We start from the raw sequence: 22,085 nt of genomic DNA on the forward strand, positions 1-22,085 counted from the left end.
AGTTATACTAATGGAAAAAGGTCCGGTCGCCCGGACTTTTTCCCATTAGTATAACTCTACTTTTAAAACACTGTCTCGCTATGTTAAATGGGTTTAACATAGCGAGACAGCTTTAAAATAAGCAACAGAGATCTCCAAGCTGTCTCATAATGCTAAACCCATTTAACATAGTGAGACAGGTTTTTAAAAAAAAGCAATGGAGAAAGCAAGATCTCCGTTGCTTTTTATTTCGCTATGTTAAATGGGTTTAACATAGCGAGATAGTTTTAAAATAAGCAACGGACATCTCCGTTGCTTATTTTAAACTGTCTCGCCATGTTAAACCCATTTAACATAGCTTAATAAAAAGCAACGGAGATCTTGCTTTCTCCGTTGCTTTTGCCCACAGCTCTGATGTACTGTGCAGGCGTGCAGTACATCAGAACTGCCGCGGATGCCAGACATCTGCGGAAGGGCAGTAAACAGGCATTATACTATGCCATTATTTAAGAAACGTAATAGTTTCTTTTCTTAAATAATGGCATGGTATAATAGCAATAACCCACTTCTGGGTGTGGGTAATGCTGTATTTACCCATGGTTGGCTTTGTTTGGTCCCGAGGGCGAAGGTAAATCCAGCATTACCCACACCCAGGCGTGGGTTATTGCTATATTATTCTTCCATAACTGACCCAAATCCTTTTTCCACAACCAAAATGTCATTTTGTCCAATATAGCTGATGGAATCCATTTTATATTTGTCAAAATTTCATTACATCTTTCATTCTAAATTACCCATATTACATAAATGAAATTCTTATCTATCCTCATGTATTATTTTTTTTGTTCTTATAATATCAATATATAATCATATTCAAATCTATATTATGTCAGTAATATTCTCAGAAACTTTCTTCACAAATCTTTTTCTAAAGTATAACCACTATTTTACATTAAAAAAATACTCTGTTGTCTGCTTCTCCACACAATAAAACACACTCGTTCAAATTTCTTTGTTTATAACATATTCCCCTGTACTGGTAACGTGTTTATTGTCAGTCCCTATAGGAAATTCTGACACTGTATTATTTTGATACTCTACTTTTTCCTTACTTTAATGACTTTAATCATTTCTTGTGGTACATTTTCTGGTGGATTTACATGATAATATTGTTTCCTCATATTATTATATCACATCCTTCTATCTTTCAACATATTATCAGTTTTTATTTTCCACGTTAGTATTTTTTCTTGATAGTTTTTAATTTCTTCATTCACATATTCTTTTTCTCTTTTTTCTAACTCTTATCATCTTTCATTACTTTTTGACATTATATTTAAACATTCTAACTATTAATTTCTCATTATCTTCCTTTACACAGTTTAATACTGTATACAAGTTTAGAAATGTCGAATAAAAACTGGATTTAGTAATCACAATCCCCCCTTCACATTCACTCATACAAAATACACTCTTTTCACTGGGTTTAATCCTGAACCTCATATGAAAGAAAATGCTGATTGCATAATTTCCTTTTCACATTTTCTGGGATCATAGAAACATTTGACATATTTACTATTTTCCAATTAATACAGAATTTGCCAGATAAGCATGATAATTTATATGTCCTCCACAGAATACAGACTTCTTTTTTTTATTTTATCAAATCTACTCATTGCATGATAAGTAGATTTATTTCTCAAATTTTATTCCTTGCAAAGACACTTCATTCACTGAAAAATACACACCCCCAAATTCTCAGCATAGCACCCAAACCCTTACTTTTATCTTTATTAATTCCAATTTCCGTTAAACATCCATTTAGCCAAACCAAAGCTTCCCTGATCCATATTGTGTTATTAGCAACTACCACTATATGTCAAAACTACTGGAATCACCATCTCTTTTTGCATCACATATCTAGCATCTTTCATTTTATAAGCTACTTCACTCACTATCACATTCACTACAAATATAAACAATACTTCATTCATGGGACATCCTTGTCTTATACCAGATTTCATGCATATTTATTTATTCAGCCACCCATTCACTAACACACATTCTCTCTCTCTCTCTCTCTCTCTCTATATATATATATATATATATATAATTTTGATATTCTGGCATACACAGACTCCTAACAATTGCCCTTCAGTGTTAAATGCCATGCTAATACCACCTACCATAAGTTTCACATCCTCCCTTTTACTTATAATATCATCCACTATTTCTCTCACAACCAAATACAATTCTTGACATCCATTCACTTTTATATCATATTTACTTTCTTCCTTAATATCCCTGATCCTTCCCTCCATTCTGCTCTGTATTATTCTCATAAAAAAAATATAATCTGTGTTATCTAATATGATGGGTCTCAAAATGTTTGTTCCATTTTTCTCATCTTTCTTCCATATACATTTTAATATCCTGCTTCATAACCCTTCATAAACAAACCCTTCATCCAACTATTCATTTAGTACAGTTACAAAATACTCTTTTTGCCAGTCTATTAATTTCTTGTATATTCTATACTTTACTCCATCTGTGCCTGATATTGAGCCAACTGTTGATTTCCTAAGTACTTCACCCACTTCACTAGTAGTAATTTCTTTTTCAAATTCTTCCTTAACTCATTCTGGATTTTTTGGTGTTCCATTCACTCTTATTGTCCTTCTTTTTACTCTTATACATGTTTTTTGCATGCTGTCCAACTGCCATAATTTGCTGTTGTGTTTTTTTTTTATCTCTCCTTTTACATTTTTCATTTTCCTCATTATATTAATATCATCCTTTACTATTTTACCCAAATATGCAAATCTACTCCATTCCTTCTTGTAAATAATATATCTGCCTAAACAGTAATGCCCTAATTAATTCTTGATTTTTATATATATTTATTTTGTCCCTATCATAATTCTGTCTTGTATTATTCTCTAAATCCTGTAATAAATGTCTATGCATTTTCTCATGCTTTACTTTCTCTTCCTTTCTTACATCATCCTATCATAGAAAAAAACAACACTTTTTATTCTTCTTTTCGAATTCAATCTACAATTCAGACCAGCTTTTATAGAAGTCCTTCATGGTTATATAATCCTTCCATAATTGCAGGACTTCACACTCTCCACTTTCATTCCATAGGTTCTCATTATTCCCTTTCTAATTTTAATATACTTCCTTTCTCCCATCACCTCCACCCAGATTGCTAAATAGTCTGAAAAACCCAAAATAACTGTATCACCATCTGCAACCCCAAGCCTTCCAATAATACAAAATAGTCAAGTTCAGATCCAAGAGACCCCCTTCTGTAAGTCCATTGACGTCTGTTCCACACAGCTAATTTATCACATTTTACAACTTCTGTATTTTTTAAAATCTTTCCCTTTCTTTTTACATTTTCCTTTTAAATTAAAATTATAATTTACTTGCTAACCACCACATAGTTTAATGTTTGATGAATCAGATTCTTTCTCTTTCCTTTTTAGTTAAATATGCATATAAACATATAATTCCATAAACATGTTCTCTCCACCTCACATCCACAATTGCTAACCTTCCCATCTTTATCTACATTATATTTAGTATTTTCACTGTTTTGTTACACAACACAGCCACTTCAGAACAATGTTCACTTCCTGAGTTCCATATTATATTTCCACCACACAATATTCCTTTTTCAGTCTTTCTTCACTTGTTAGGAATCTTACATCCTATAACAGAATAACATCCACATCACACTTAGCACACCATTCCAGCATCCCTGTCCTTCTTACAGTGTTAATAATACTTTTCACATTTACTGAAAGTACTCTGCAATGTTTGCTTTTCATTCTTTTTAAGTTTAGGGGAAATATTTTTTAATTTTATTTTATTCATTTCCCAATTAAATATTTTTGCTGGATTTATGTACAAAATAATAAGTGATCATCAGAATCAGATTTTTCACTGGCCAGCACTTCAAATAAGTATTAGTACCAATCATTTTTCCTGCTCTCTTTCTTCCTACATGCACTCTCTCTCTGTTTCTCCTCATTTCCTCCGTATATGTTTTTCTTCCTCTACAGCTTCTTTTTCACCTAGTTCACCCTGACCCCCAGGCTCCTGTTGTCCTTCCTCATGTATGTTTTTAACCTATCCCCACCCTCTTTTTGTCCTTCCTTGTGTATATTTTCTTCTCTTCCCCTCCTTTGTCATTATTTACTGTTTGCTTTGACAATCAATCCAAAAGTGCCCCTTTTTCTTAAACAAACTGTATTCAGGCACACATCTTGCAGAATGTCCTTTTTCCCCACACTGGTTACATTGTAACTTGTCACAAGCATTAATTAAAATGAGAAAGGTCCCCACAGAAGAAATATGATTTAGGGTGGCCAGTATATCTAAATGTTCCTATATGGCCATACACAAAAATAACACTTGGCAAGTGTTTCACCATGTTGTTTCCAAATTTCAAAACAATTTCCAACCTCCATTCTCCATTCCATAAGTTTCTCTCCTCTCTAACTTTCACAATATTATCAACAGTTTCACATAGACCCCACATGCATTTTTTAACATTGTCTTCTTCCAGTTTATCAGTCCTAAATTTGCAAAATAACATATTTTTAACATTTAAGTTACTACCAGAAAACAAATAATTCTTCGATGGATAACTGTCCTTTTTTGTTACATAGTTCCAGAAATTGTATGATCAGTCCATCAGTTTCAAATGTTAAATCATAAAAAGTGAATGTCCCATAATATATAAAAGACCACACATTTCTTGAGATTTAAAACCCAGAACATTTAACAAATTGTCCCATAAGTAATATCTATTACAGTGCCATTTTTGTTCTTCTTCTCACAGTTGGTCTACAATTCTTTCTAAAAACAATTTTACTTACAGTTTGTTGCTGCCACAAAACCAGGCCCTCTCTCAGTCTGGTGCTGCTTTCCTCTTTTACTTTCTTTCACTACTGAATATTTTTTTTTTTTGCTGCATTCTCTGCTTCTACATCAGCTCATGCCTTTCCCACACTTCTGAAAACGTTGCCAGACATCTCACCTCATGAAACAGCAGAACTGTCACCTGGATCATCCTACTACAATATTTTTAACAGAACATCATCTACAACCTCTCCTAATACTAGTTCTGTTATTTTCATGACTTCCACAGACTCACTTACTTCCTTCTCCATGGATACAGCTAAACACTGCTCATTTATAACATCCATAACACAAGAACATTTGTTTGCATTCTGAAGCTCCATAGCAAACAAATTTTTCTCCAAATTCTCACTTCCCCCTCCAAACTCTCCATGGCTTTTCTCTCCACCTCCATGCTGCTGCTTCATTTAGGCCTCTTCCTTGCTGCTGTAGGAGCCCTCCAGCACCATCTAGCACCTCCAAAGAGTAGGTGAAGTTCATCAATGCCCTGTCTAAATTTTTACTGTACTTTAAATACCAATGCAGGTCTCCTCTGAAAAGACTCAGACTATTGGAACTAATTTGGTCAACAAAGGATAAATACAAAAATAAAATAAATGATAGTACTCTGCTCCATGTTTGCAACTCCTCACTCGATCCCTCCCTTTCTGGGGCTACTACCCATAAGGCTCCTAAGGAGTTAGGGCACCCACCTGTTTAGGGTCATGTCTTGGGGTACCCAGTTGTAAAGCAGCACCAGGATGATCTGGGTACTAGTGAGCATGGAAGCTGGTGAGGCAGAGACTGAAGGGGGTCAGGTGGGAAGACCAGAACAAAGGCCATACTGTTTGTCTTTTTGCCATTATCTGCGTAATTATGGAATTACCAATCCTATTATTTAGTAATCCCCTCAAGTAGGTTACTACCTAACCCTTCTGTTACCTAAAGAACCTATGGGTAAATGCAAAGTAATCTGTGAACTGATGAATTTACTCGACTAGATTTACTGAATTAGATTAGCTTAATATGAGCAGCATGTTATTAAGATCTGTAATAGTTATAAAGTATTTATTATTCACGCTGCTTATTTCTACTGAGATTTCAGAGATACTAAATATTTCCTATCGATGTACAAATTTGATGATCTTGACTGAGATAATATCTACTAGTTCACATGTACTAATGTGTTAATGGCAGATGTGTAACAGTAGTATATCACTTGCAAGATTTCTGCATTCCTCTTTAATCTTTGCAACTAGGTTGCTGTTGAAAATGGATCTCTGTGATCCAGTTAAACTGAAAAAGCTAGATATGACAGGAATACACAATGATGTCTTCACAACTCCTAAACAGAAAAAGAAAAAATATCATTATAATGCTACACCTTACTTTTTTTTTAAGATTATGTGACTTTCAATATTTTTATATCACTGTCTTTGAGATCATCAGATTTGTGCCATGCACATGCATATATCTATATAAATCTATGTATATCTATTTATATATATATATATATATATATATATATATATATATATATATATATATATACACATACATGTCATGAGTGGTCAACATCTTAAGTGACTGAAACTCAAAACATCAAACATCAAACAAGACATGTCGACTAGTCATAATATTGACAACATAAATAAACAAAACCCAGTACATTGAAAAAGGAAGCGCATTTCATTCATCTGATAACTGTGTCTCTTCTTGAGGCTTGGGTAGTCATTTAAGTAGTTTATTGTATACAAATACACAAGGATGGATGGCAGGAGCATTAAATTTAAACAAATTATCTAACTAACTGACTGACTACATACTTACATGCTCACACTCTGGCTGCTCACTCAAAATGGTACTCTTGCTTGCACGTGCTCAGTACTTATATGCATGTGCTGACTCACTGGAAAGCTTCTTAAAGGTATATCACACAATCTGATCTACACTAAACATAGCCCTATCAAATTTCAGCTCAAATTGGTCTGAATAGTGGTAGTGTTGCAGAAATTTTTTTTTACGGTAAAGTACACTGTTAGGATTAGGGATTGAGGCAGGGCTAAGATTAGAACACATTACTAAGATGGAGCAGGGGACAAACACTAACCCTAACTGTGCAGCTTACCTTAGAAAACCTTTCTTTACATGACCACTGCACAAGACAGCTTGGACATGCATCAAAACACATGTACAACACTAACCCTAACCCACACACATTTGCACTTAACATTAAATCTATCACCTTACCTAACCAAAAAATAGAAATAAAGTGGATAGTGTTCCCAAAATAAAACCAGTAAACCACTTAATAAGCACACTTGGAGGAGCGAACCAATATTTATTGGTTCGCTCCTCCAAGTGTGCTTATTAAGTGGTCTGTCACCACCTGACCCCGGCTCTAACTCTAACCTGCAAACACTTTCACATGCACTAAATCTATCTCCTTACGTGACCATAACTCTAACCCTAATACACACACTCACTCACACATAAACTCTCAGCCCTATCAAAAAGCCACTTTCCATCGTTGACCAAACCAGTAGTTGCTCATCATACTTTTACAGAAGCTGTCACTCAAATAAATAGCTTTACAGTTCATTTTGTCAACCAAATGAGCATTCAACCAAGTAAACTCTAAACACAAAACACACATACACACCATTACTTGCATAATCTTCTTCTGTGATCATGGGCATTAATCTTGCTGTGTCCTGTACTGATGACTTATGTATATTTTCTGTGTGTGTGTGTGTGTGTGTGTGTGTGTGTGTGTGTGTGTGTGTGTGTGTGTGTGTGTGTGTGTGTGTGTGTCCGTGTGCGTGTGTGTGTGTGTGTGTGTGTGTGTATATGTAAGACTATAACTATAGATACATATTTTATATGTGACCAAGTTAAAAACCTTGGCTTGCAACTGTTTAAACACACATGGCCTTTCCATGCAGTTGTTTTCTTACAAATATGGATACTGAAGGAACGTACAACAAGAGTTGTTTTTAGTCAAAGCAAAATTAAAGAAATGGAATTCTGAACTTGCTCAGTCTTTTATTAATGGCCATTTCCAATGGTTAGCAAATCATTTTTGTCTGGTCCATTTTCTTCAGGCTTTGCTCCCAAAAAAAACACCTTCAGAAATACTGTTTTTAAATCTGTCTCTCTCTCTATCTCTCGATCCAAGTTCCAGGTTGCTATTGCTATTTCTCATACCAACCAAACTATTGTACTAACAAGGAAAGCTCTTGAACACAAGCACTTCTATTCAAGGGTAACCCAGCACCATTGTCTCACTGAGTGATCTGCCCATCAGGCAACTGCAGACAGAGGGAATCAAACCCAGGACAACAGGGTGAATCTTCATAGCAGTTCCTAAACTACCAGATTTTCTTCTTACTTTTATTCAGCCTCTTCAGCTCAGACCACAGTAATCTACTCCACTGCTGTTTTAATTAGTGGACTGTCACACATATTTTCAAAATTAAGGCTATGTAAAAATTTTCAGCAGTAGCTTTAGTCAGATCAGATTCATAACTTAATTAGTTGTGCCTATATAGATGGCTAAACGTGTGCATACTTAAAGATGTGCAGGCTGACATGCATCTCAGAGCACTGTCTCTGTATTTCTAAACTGTTACCGAATTTGAAGAATGATGTTCAATTATACTTATTTTCAGCATAATTATACCCACCATTGTTCCGTGGGGATTTCACTCACATCACTGCAGAAAATTAAGCTGACCAGTAGTATGTCTCACACCACTCACAGAGAGTTTTGTTCACTATTATGAACATAGCTGGCTGTACTAAAATCTGTAAAATCTTTGCAATGAGCTCTGTGTGTAGAATATTGTGATCAACCCTCATAAATACAATCACAAAACATCACAAACACAGTAAAGTCAACCACACTGAAAATGAATTAAATTGCTTAAATAGTGCTTAATCAAGGGGCAAGCCCCCTACATCCCCAATGTGGGTAGATGTTCCTCAACACCTCTACTGTAGACATCTCTCTATATATCTATATAAATACACATATGTATGGGTCTATATTAGAACATTGAAGTTTCAAAACTTTGAATGTTCTAATATCGACCCCTATTCAGCGAACGCTGAAAATAGCAAAGCTACAGAAAACCTAATTTTTTCCTAGGGAAAGAATTTGGTTGACTGTTTCTGTCACTTTGTTATTTTCAGTGTTGTGGTGGAAAGTTATGGGTCGGGTTCAGGTAAGTGTGCGATTGGGTGTGGGTTAGGTGAGTTAGGATTAGGGAGTGGGTTAGGTATTTGTGCGATTGTGTGGACATGAGGGTTAGGTGAGTCAGGGTTAGGGTGCGGGTCAGGTAAGTGTGCAATTGTGTGGACGTGAGGGTTAGAGCGGGGTAGGTGAGTTAGGGTTAGGGTGCGGGTGAGGTGCGTGTGCGATAGTGACGGACCTTAGGGTTAGGGTTTGGGTTAAGGTGAGTAGCTAGTGGTGTATGTACAGTTTAATGTAGGGTTAGATGTAAGATTTTAGTTGTATGTGTGTGTATTGCTGTTTGTTTGGTGTGCTTGTGTTGTGTGTATGTGTTTTGGAACAGTGAATTTTTTCCCTAGGAAATAATTTGCTGTTCTGCATGTTTGATGTCGTAAGCGTTCGCTGAATAGGGGTCAATATTAGAACATTTGAAGTTTTGAAACTTCGATGTTCTAATATAGACCCTATATATATATATATATATATATATATATATATATATATATGTGTGTGTGTGTGTGTGTGTGTGTGTGTGTGTCTATATATATATATATATATATATATATATATATATAAATGTCTATATATATATATATATATATATATATATATATATATAGATAGATAGATAGATAGATAAATATAAACAATCTGTAAATATTACATTTTCAGGGAAGGAGTTTTTTCAGTTGGAAAAGCCAGTTATTGCACATTAGAGATCACACTTAAGAGTTTATCACTAGCGTACTTTGTACAAGTCTGGCATCCCCGGGCAGCATGTCAATAATGTTTTAGGTAGTCAAAATCCTCCACTGCAATAGCAATGTGTTATTCTAATATGATGACAATAGAAAACACAATAGTACAAGTCTGCAAACATATGCTATGCTGATAGTTTGCTTACAATAAATACATTTCTGACAATTGTTTTCTGAATATTCACAAATTAAGCATTTGCTAGTCCCCATCCTGGAAAAGCAGATTGTTCTAGAGTAAATAACTCAGATTATTATCGTTATACATAGCAGAGTGTTAGGTCATTCTTCATTCCAGACCAAGATTAATGTTTGGACTGGTATTATGATTTTTCAGGTTGTTAAGTTGTTTAATAATCAATGAACCCTTAAAAAGAAGTGCTATTGGGGTTAAATGTTCTGATGAGAATGACACTAATATTATACAATAGATGATTCAGTGGTGATTAGAAATCTAGCAACATATCATATTCTTCCCACAAATGGGCAAGCATTTTAGGAAAACATGTTTAACAAATCTTTGCTCTTGGATGTAAGGTTTAAAAGGATGAAAACAGTGTGCTAAGCCTATTAATCAGCAACTCTTAAAAAAACAAACATTGCTTCATAATTTTATATTGATTTTCTTTTTTAAATTTAGGAATGATACCAGCAAGGTACATATTCAAGACACATCCATAGTTGTGGCCATGTCACCCCCTAGTGGTGGACGGCATGCAGTGACACCTCGCTTTCTTCGACATTTCAACATTATTTCCATCGATGCCTTTAATGAAGAAACAATGAAAAGCATCTTTCAGCCTGTGGTTGATTACCATTTCAGCAAGGGGTTTGAAACATCACTCAGACGGTATTCTCGAGTAAGACTATTAAATCTGTCTTTGTTATCTAATCATAGCATGAGAACTTCTACAGCAAAATTTACAATTTTATATCTATTTTCTTCCTTTTATGAGTAAATATTATCAAAGCACTCTGCACTGACATTGTATTGTGTAATTAAAGTTACTGTTAAGCAATTTTCTTCCCCTGACTTTTTCTTCCTTGACAGGAAGTACTATGTATTATTTTTCCATTGCATTTTTTTTTAAGCTTGCGGATGGGCTGTCATGAATGGATTCAGAGTTAACATATTGTAATATAAGAACACTTCAGAAACAGGTGAACAGAAGAACTGACTGCTATGACAGAGTAATAGTTTAAAACTTACATTTTGGAGTCACGATTCTTTGAAAAAGTAGTTTAACAATGTACAGTTATAAAAATCTTCACTGCAAAAACTTGTCATTAGCAAACATTCCACTAACTTCTGAGAATCAGTTCTTTCATCCTGACATGTGATGTCAATACAACTAACTGACCATTCTGAATTTTATAGATAAGACAGGTTGCACAAAACAGTGAGGAAGGAATTATGGCCGAACCTGAAATAAACCTTTATAATTTTATCTCAGAAAGATTTCTGTTCCATTAGAAAAAAAAAAGGTTATTTTAAAATGTCTATGAGTTACCTTAATGTCCAGTTCCTTATTTAAGTTATTTTCTTCAGTGCTGACAGTCCTTCACACACACACATGTATGCACACACACACACACACACACACACACACACACACACACACACACACACACACACACACACACACACACATAAACACAATCTCCAACACTGGAAATCTCAGAAACAGAATTAGTTTAGTCTGCATTCAGCAGTTTAATCTAAACCATAAGCGAGGTGTGCTTGACAGGTATTGTGTATTTTAGGTAAAATAATCTATTGTTAAATGTCACTTTTATGCCTTAGGAAAATTTTTTTTGTTTGGTTAAAAAAAAAACAGACTTTGTCAGTTTCTTTCAGCTGTAGCTATTTTAAGCTGTGAAAAGTTGTATAATTAAATAAGGCTTGTTATTTTCCACACATTAATAATAAGAGAAGCTTTCTTTCTGCTATATATTGCATGGGAATTTTATTTTTCATAAAATGCTGACTGGAAGAAGCAGGTGACTAAAAGTGATGTTTAAAGTCTTAATAGTACTGTGAAGGATAAAGCTAAGTCTTGATATTCATGGAAGATTACAAAGTGTACAATGCAATACTCATTTGCATTAAAATTGCTCATTCACAGACCATTGCAGTATCATAGTGTTTCATAGTCTTATGAGCCTATAGTTAGACATAAGGACCTCACACTCACCAGATTGTTTAAGAACAGGGTGACCATAAGCTGCTTGTCCAGTGCCAGGATCTGTGATGTTACAAGTGTCCTAAGGTTCCTCAAGCTAGAGTCCACCAGAGAAATATGGCTGTGATGTAGCGGTGGCCCATGTAGGAGTGAATAACTTGAGGTATTCCACCCAGAGAGACATACAGAGACACATAATGGATCTTACAATGCAAGTGTTAGACTCTGAAAAGAAGCTGATCTTGAGTAGCATCTTGCCTTCACCAAGAATAAGGCCAAAATACAAATCCAAGATTATTGGCTTTAACAAGTGACTAAGTTGTTGATGTCACTCAAAGATGGTCCAGTATGTGTTAACCTGGAATTTATTGTTAGATAATGTTTCCTGTTTCACCAAGGGATATCTTATACCTGTCAAACCAGGACTTCCACATGCTAACTAAATATTCGCTACTCCCACAGTGGCTTTTTTAACAAGTGTCTCCCTAATCAGCCAACTCAAATTTAGACAGGATCAAGGTGGCACTGCTGAATACTAGAAGTCCAAATAGAAAGATGACACATCTTCAGACTATCCTGCAACCCGAGCACATTCATATTTGTATAATTAGTGAAACATTGGCAATGACAGCATACTTTCTATACCAGGGTATAGCACTTGTCATACCTTCAGACCCTTGGGTAACTGGGGGGAGGTCCTATCTGTTACAAACATCATTACTTTACATCAAATTATCTTCAGCCCTAACTTGGACCGCCAGGAGATCCTAATCACTCTTAACAAATTCAACTATTACTTCATTGCTAGCTACAGATCCCCATCATTATCACCTAATGATCACAGAAATTACCTCAACACCACTGAGATATTAAAAATCAAACCCAATACATTCTTACTAAGGGACTTCAATTACCCAAGCATTGATTCGCACACTTATATCTCTAAAAATGATTATGTTCAGCATTTCCAAGACTTCCTAGACTTCAGTGATAGCAATGAACTGGAGCAAACTGTAAAACTACCCACTAGACACTAATATGCTTGATATGTTCCTTTCCAACCTTGTTTTTGCCTGAACCCCATCCTGTATCTGCTCATCCCTGGTTATATATGACCACAGATCAGTCATCTTCTCCATCAGGCCCCTTCTGGCACCACCCCACCACCAAATATGACTATCCTTAGGGACTTCTCCAAGGCAACCCACTATAGCTTGCAACAAATCTCTCAACTATATATATTTTCGCAGAATATCCAGATTTTTCATAAAATTGTGTTTTTCTGGCAAATTACTGGCAAATAATTAAAGACTGAAGTTAAAAAATAATGACAGATATTTGAGTTTCAGTCCATAACCTTCAGAACATTCAGACTAATGCAAAATGTGCTATTCTATCAACTTTCTAAGGTACAATTTTTAAATATTGTTCATACAATTTTTTGTCTCACTTTTATTTATGGATTTGTCTAGATTTCTTGCTCTAAGAGGTTGAGAGGTATGGCTTGCAGAAGACATGTGCAAAAATCCCAGCAACCCCTTGGAGATGAGCCCAGCTGAGAAGGATGCTGCATTCATGTCTGACTTTTACCAGCACCTTCACAGTTGCATAGAGAAGTCAGTATCTATCCACTGTAAATTTAATGGTAAATACAGGAATAAAACTCTCTGGTAGAACTCCTGCGTTAACAAACTATACATTGAAAAGATGGAAAATAATGAAAAATTGCAAGAAATCCTCACGTCCCTACCACAGGACTGTAATGAAACATGTCAGCAAGGAACTACAAAATGTATTAGAAAATGTAAAACAGAGTATGAACTTATGGTTGCTACAAATTCCTAAGGAAATTACAGATCATCCTTCATTTATGTCAAAAAAATTAAAGAATAGCATCCAGTGATGCAATGAGCTCATCCTAAATAATATCACCCATTTTGACTCCAAAGATATAGCTAATATAGTATCTGAAAACGTCAAGGCTAAGCTTACCCCTCCTTCCCACATTGTTGCCTCCAGTATCCCTGAAAATGTAGTTTACCCTGAAATCACCTTGGAACACATCATCTTAGGACCCCTGTTAAGGGCTAAAAGTAATACTTTCATGGGACAGGACAACTTAGCAGGCTGCATTCTCATCAGTGCCTAGTATTCACTATCTGACCTTCTACGCAAACTGTTCAGCCTTATCTTATCTACAGGGTTTATGCCGAATGCCTGGAAAGCAGGCACTGTTACTTCCCTACACAAGGGTGGCCCCACTGCAGATCCTCGTAATTATAGAGCCCTCAGTCTCACCAGCTTTATATGCAAACAAATCATAACAGAGCTCATTTGTGTAGACACAGGCAACTTAGTTGATCTAGATCACGATCAGTTTGATTTTGTGAAAAGCAGGTCTTGTCATGAACCTAGTAAGCATCTTTTAAAAAGTTACAGTGGCTGTGGACAACGGTCATTCTGTGCACACTGTTTATCTTAACTTGGCCAAAGCTTCTGGCATTATGCCCCATGTTGGCATTATTGATAATTTAGACAAGCTTAATATAAACTCATACATTGTCTGCTGGATTGCATTTTGGCTGCCCATCAGATCCCATGTTGTGAAAGTTGCTGATTCCCTCTCTGAATGTAAAATGCTAACTAGCAGGGTGCCACAGAGATCAGTTCTGGACCTACTCCTGTTTGGCATTTATTCTGCAGATGTTCAAGCTAATATATGTAGCTGACCAAGTTTGCTGATGACTGCAAACTGGGCTCTGATATCCATTCATCCACTGATACAAAACAGCTCCAGCAAGAACTGTAATATACACCTACATAGTGTATCAGAAATGGTCACAAACTAAATGAAAAAAGTACAGCACAGTAGCGTTTGGCAGAAACGTTGCTGCCACCTCATATGTTTTAAATTGTACCCCTCTTCAGACACATGCAAACTCCCTTTCATTTGATCATTACATTCCACCGTAGTGAGGAAATCCTTCTATCTGGAGTAGTTAATTTCCAAGAGAATATCTTCAGGATCCATAGCAGTCATCCTACTTCTGGACTCTTCCTTTATCATACCCATCAGTGAATAAAATGCTGCCTTTGGTTGTACAAATCCAAGCATATTGCTCATCTGGAAAGGTCCCAAAGATCTCTAACCAAGTAAATCAAAGGTCAAAAACCCTTCAACTACCCTAATATATTAGCAAGACTATCAAAGGTCAGAAACCCTTCAGCTACCCTGATATATTAGCATGACTCTCTTTATACTCAATAGCCTGCCAGTTGCTGAGAGGTAAACTGTGTGCCACTTTTCAAGCAATGAAAGACACAGTCCTGTTTGAACTCCTATTTCTTCACAAAAATAATGAGTCTACAAACACCCACAGAAGGAACTAAATCTACACTAACAAATAAAAAGACTCACTGTTGGGATAGGTTGCTAACTCAACATATTGCTAGATTATGGAATAATTTAAATTTACAGGTCAAACAAGTACTACTTATGGCTACCTTTAAGGCTAGTCTAAATGACTGGATGCTAGGCACTATCCTATGATGATCATCCTTTATGTCTCTGCTTGATCTGGAAGATGAGTACTATTAATTGAAAAGGATGCTAAAATATTTTAAGTTTAACTGTATAAAGGTGCATATAGCTAGGTGTTTTATGGTCCCCATGATCACTTGCCTCATATACTCTTAAGTTCCTATGATTCCTTACACTGCAGTGGCATATACAAAACATTCCATAATGATATTCATAAAATATGTAGTAAAATGAGATCCTAATGGTGTACAGATGCTTGTAAGGTGAAGTTAGCCACACAGATGAATTGTGCAGCTCTGTGAGCATGAATATAAATTAGAAAATTATGCAGGAAGTTTTGTCACTGTGCAAACCAAGAATGCACAGAGCCACGGCAGCCATTGCACGGCAGCATACTGTAATCCATAGCATTACTGGTTTATGCCAATTTGCAGGAAGTGCCATCTACCAGCAAAGTAAATGGTGTCATCAGTGGCTGACTTGCTGCACTTTTACCAACCAGAAAATTATTGATGACTTTAAAGTTGATTGGGACATTGTGAGAGTCTTGCTTGACATGTGTTGCCCATATACAAAGTTGATATAAATATGTGTCCTTCAGATACATGTAGGGATCAAATTATACATATCTCTTTCCATATTTTCAGAGACCATCTGGGAACTTGGTTATTTTACAGGTTTCTACCTCCAGAATACTCAACTAGTTCCTTGACATTATGCTTCTATGTCTGGAGAATTATATACAGTACCTAACCCACCGCTGGAGACAGGTAACATAATCTATGTCTTCTACAATGTCATCACCTCCCTGAGGTATGGGATTCCATGCATTGTACACATGCAGCGATAAATGTTCCATTTGGCCCACAGTCATAAAGGTCAGTGAAAAGGAAGAGCTACCATTCTGTGAACTGTCAGGTAGTGTGAACATGAATGGGATCATAACCACCATGTCCACACAGTGCCCAGGCTGCTAATATGATCAGCATATCTAGTGCACAACTCATTGGTATTGCCACTTCCTGCATACTGAATTCCGCAGTGGCATCTAGTTTGTAAGATAATGTTAATGTATACAGCTACATTTAGTGTACCCCTCACCAATATGTTCCTACTCTGTTGCAGGTGATGCTGGACACCAGCTGGAGTCCTGGTTTATGACACCTATGCAAAACACACAGCATTTGGTTTAACTCCATTATATCACCACATATGCACAAATGCAGAACATAAATGAGGGTGCGCCCAACCTGCCCAAAGCCCACTTCTGCTGCCTTGACATGTTTAGAGGTATACCCTAGTATGACCCTACCACAACCTGCAGGGTGTTCTAAGCATGTTCTTTGTTTCATAATATGTGATGAGTAAGCAGGCTGGACAGCCCCAGGATACTGGTACAGTCAGACAATGATATCTCAACACCATCATTTACTGAAAATGTATTAGAACGTCAACTATAGGTAACAGCACACCCAACTCAGAGAGTGATGGGAGCAGTACATGGCAGCACAAGTAAAGCAGCAATATTTAGTACAGAAACAGGTGACCTGACAAGCATTCATTGACAGTGCAGTGTTATACAGATCAAACATGATGCATGCAGTGTAAATATCAGGCTATGCTGCTCAGTGCATAGTTGAGCCATGCTATATATCAAACATCCCCACATTTACCATAGAGCAGAGAGGGTAGAGTGGATAGCAGTCATCTTTATGTGTATAGGTGGCTGGTGACACAATGATATGTGTTTGGCCACACTTACACAGGTTGGGGAGGCATATGACAGGAGTCTGAGTCTGCAGGTCTTGAAATGAAGGGTACTCTGCATCATAGATAGTTTTCTCCTGCAATGTGGTAGTGGTACCATTATATGGCTATAATTCACAGGTACTACATTGGCTTGCTGCATAACAGGAGTAGTATATAACTACAAAACTGTGACTGGATGTGATCCACTCATGATTAGTTCTGATAATGGTGGCAAAGTGTTATTACCGTATACCACAAGGGATGGCATAGCATTCTGTATGGCCAGACACAGGTGAGAACTATCCTCTAAATGGCTAACCTTAGTATATATCCTTCCTTGGTATAAGACAACACTGTCAGTGTGAGCACTGACTATACTCCACATGGGGATAGATGTGGAATTCATATGTGCTACCATAGACCTCACAAGATGAATCATTACTTTGCTCTTGGCCTCCATGTTCTCATGGATGCCACACAAGACAGCAACAAGGTCCATGCTGGACTGAGATGCAGCACATTGTGCCTGGCTGATGCTGTCACACATCTGCTGTTTGATTCCCAGTGCCACCTACATGTTGGAGATGAGCTGTGCACACATGTGAAGCTGCATATTTGTGAGTATACCCATCTGAGATTTAGTGTGCTTATCTGTTACCTGAGAGGCAGGGGAAGCATCTCCTGTACATGGTGCCATGGCTGATCCCTCCACTTGTGGGGGATGTTAAGCACTCACACTGTACAGCCTCATGTTCCTCTGTTGGTGAGGCCACACCTTCAGCCTATCCTGTGGCTGAGTGCACAGCTCCCAATGTATCATCAGGCTATAATTTAGGTATTTATGTTTACCCATCATTTTCAGCCCCTGCGTGGTGACAACATCATATGGATGTCATGCCCCAGACATTACAGGTCTTACCAGAGCAGTGCTATGTCTTGTGAAAACACAGTGCCTTTGCCACAACTGTGTCCCTCTGGCATGCACTCTAAGGGTGCCCATAAATATGTGCCACACAATCTCACCCTACCTCTGCTGCCATCTCAGTGTGGCTGCAAACCTGATGTGCTTATAGTTGCCAGTGTTTGCTGTAGTTAACCTACAGTCTCTCTTTTGCAGTGTTCCTGTATGGAAGTCTGGTATAAAATGTGTTAACTTAATGCATATTTTACTAAAACACATGGAGGTGAGACCATCTTAATGTCAGTATTCACTCCCAGCACGAATGATCCTAGAACTACTGTGCCCTGCAGAGCCAAGGAAAATTCATCTGTGTCTGTCAGCTTGCTGCTCAAACATTACCCTCTATGGCTGACTTCCATCTTCTGTGAAAAGTGCCTTTGCCTTGGCATGGCATAGTACATTGGTAATATGCATATAGCACTGCTGTAATGTGTGACTGTATCCACTCACAACATTTATGTCATGGACAGCTATCTGACACATCTGATCATGTAAAGACCTGTTAGCATCTCCTCTCCCCACCAGTCATTGTCCATATGTCCTAAGTGTTTGTAGCAAAACATAATTTTCTGCAGGGCTGAACCAGTCCAGTCCCAGCCATCCAACTTGTCCTTTGGACATACAGATATCTGTGAGCACAAGATACAGAGCTATATACTGCATTATCTTGGGTTTTATAGAATGACAGCTACAAACTGAATACTGTTGAGACTGATAAGATGACAGCTACAGACAAAGGGGTAACCCACTTAGACCATGCTACAGTCAAGGAACAACAGTTGTCATAGGACAGATGTAAGGGCAGATAGGGGAGTACATGCAACATATGTATATGCAGTTCTGTATAGGGTACAGAAGGCATCCCTGCTGCTGACAGTTGGGTTCATCTCGGCAACTACCAGTGATATGGCTCTACCCTAGGAATTTGAGGGATACATGTGTGTAGGCATATGACTGCTGTACTCACCACTATAGGCCAATGTGTTCATTAGACCCTGCCATAAGATTACTGTAGCAGTAACAGACATGTACAGGGACAGGTTGCCCTCATATTATGGTATACCCCATTTTTAGAACAATTTACAGATATAACACATATCCTGGAAAACCTATACCAGTTGCTATCTTTTTGTAATGTGAATTCACGTGTGAGGATGCACATCACCTGGGAACATACATAAAAACAGCTTGCCATACTTTCAGAGTATGGTGTTCCCCTCAGATTGCCTTCTATCCAAGTAATGCTTCTCTTACTCCCAATACTGTTGCCAAATATAAAAGAAGGCTTCCCAGACATGTCTGACAGCCTGCAAAATATGGATGCACCTGTATGAATTGACAAGTTTATACCTGTCTGTACAACATATAGGTAGATTAGGACTGGTTACATGAATGCGTATGAATTGTTTAAATTTGTTGCTTATGCTTATGGTTTGCATGAATGTGTATATAAATTGTTTTATTTTATTGCCTATGCTTACTGGTTGCATGAATGTGCATGTAAAATGTTTTATTTTGTTGCATACGTTACTGGTTGCATGAATGCATGTATGAACTGTGCTGACTTTTGACAGCTTGTGGTTATTAGCTGTTGCTGGAGACCTGCACAGATATACCTTCATGGCTACACGTTGTAATACTTCATGGCTGCATGTTGCATTACTTCATGGCTACACATTTCACTACTTCATGGCTACACATTACACTACTTCATGACTACATGTACTACTTCATGGCTACATATTGCACTACTTCATGGCTACACATTACACTACTTCATGACTACATGTACTACTTCATGGCTACATGTTGCACTACTTCATGGAGGTGAAACCATCTTAATGTCAGTATTCACTCCCAGCATGAATGATCCTAGTACTTCATGGCTACATGTTGCACTACTTCATGGCTACGCATTGCACTACTTCATGGCTACACATTACACTACTTCATGACTACATGTACTACTTCATGGCTACATGTTGCACTACTTCATGGCTACACATTACACTACTTCATGGCTACATGTACTACTTCATGGCTACATGTTGCACTACTTCATGGCTACACATTACACTACTTCATGGCTTCACGTTGCACTACTAAATGGGAACACATTACATTACTTCATGGCTACACATTACACTACTTCATGACTACATGTACTACTTCATGGCTACATGTTGCACTACTTCATGGCTACACATTTCACTACTTCATGGCTACACATTACACTACTTCATGGCTACACATTACACTTCTTCATGACTACATGTACTACTTCATGGCTACATGTTGCACTACTTCATGGCTACACATTTCACTACTTCATGGCTACACATTACACTACTTCATGACTACATGTTGTACTACTTCATGGCTACGTTTCACTATTTCATAAGCTGCATGTTGCATTACTTCAGGGCTTCACATTGCACTACTTCATGGGAACACATCACACTACTTCATGGCTACATATTGCACTACTTCATGGCTTCATGTTGTACTACTTCATGGCTACGCGTTTCACTACTTCATAGCTACATGCTGCACTACTTCATGGCTACATGTTTCTCTACCTGCAATTCAGAAATAACAATGGAAGTGTGATTCACAGCTTCTATTTCTTACTCATAAATCTGACACTGTTTTTGTAAGTTCATAGGTGCATAGGTAAGTAGTAGGCTAGCTGCCCTTTTAGGCCATTTTAAGCCTAACAAGTTTCCCTCTTTGTCCTCATAATAACCTAGCCCATTTGGTTATAGACTATCCTTACCCATCCCATCCCATGGTTGATAATTATATATTACGACTAATGAGAATAACTGGGATCATACCATAGATAATTTGAGGGGACCCATGCATGGAGAAAAAAGCACTTGTGAGCTGCTTCTGTCCATTAGTAGTGCAGGGGACATCACTAGTGTAAATTTTCTGTTTCCCATCCATAATTCTAAGTTGCACTTGAAAATAGACAAGGATGAACTTTGTTTTATATGGAAGAAGACTCTGTTCCATAGCAGCAGTATCTCCTGCAAGATATAACTATCCCTCTGAGCTGTTCTGTTAATGTTGCAGAGGAGGTTTAGATCTAGTCTAAATATGTATGATGACATTTGACTTGCTAATGTGCAGTAAATCCATCAGTAATGAGTCAGAGGGCATGACTTGCATACCAGACACATATCACCTTTTAACACTCTGTAGGATACCAAATATAGTGGCAGTGCTTTGTGTCAGTCCATGTATGACATGTTCAGGACTCATATCCTTTCAGTAAGGTATATCTGAAGGAGATCCACTTGTTGCATTTGTCTGGACAGATACATGCCAAGGAGAGCATTATATTCAGTGATTGGCCTAATGAGGGCTGAGTAAAGGGGGGCATTCCTATATCAATACACAATCCCTTTGTTTATATTGAGGGCTAGATGGAATGGAGAAAGGGATAAGGTGAGAGATAATTTATCAGCCAATAGGCTGACTGTATCTTCAGCCTCAGTGTAGGTAACATTGCTCACAATCAGCTCAGCACATCGCTGCTTTGTGCTGTTGAAATTACAAACATAACTAAAAAATGCCCTGTGATTATTTTTGTCTTGGATAGCTATTTTTGCCTCAAAATTGTCTTTTGGTGGATTTTATTAAGCTCCTCAGTTGTCTATTTTGGTGACAAGGACACTAGCATTCTAGGAATTATTATTCTAACTTCTGGTCAAAATTATTTTCCTTTTATTATCAATCATTTTTATATTATGGTTCCACTATGTGG

General features: G+C 37.2%; 1 protein-coding gene across 1 annotated transcript in view; it reads left to right on the forward strand.

Annotated features, from left to right (window-relative positions):
* LOC122815364 (dynein axonemal heavy chain 3-like) overlaps window positions 1–22,085 on the forward strand; it is a 4,921,723-nt gene that overhangs the window by 2,907,695 nt on the left and 1,991,943 nt on the right. Inside the window, exon 40 of the mRNA XM_044087818.1 lies at window positions 10,520–10,739. Within this exon, the coding sequence (XP_043943753.1) occupies window positions 10,520–10,739 (220 nt within the window). The remainder of the gene's footprint in view (window positions 1–10,519; window positions 10,740–22,085) is intronic.

This window comes from Protopterus annectens, chromosome 11.part0 (genome assembly GCF_019279795.1).
Source record: "Protopterus annectens isolate FY-2018-M chromosome 11.part0, PAN1.0, whole genome shotgun sequence".
NCBI lineage: Eukaryota > Metazoa > Chordata > Ceratodontiformes > Protopteridae > Protopterus > Protopterus annectens.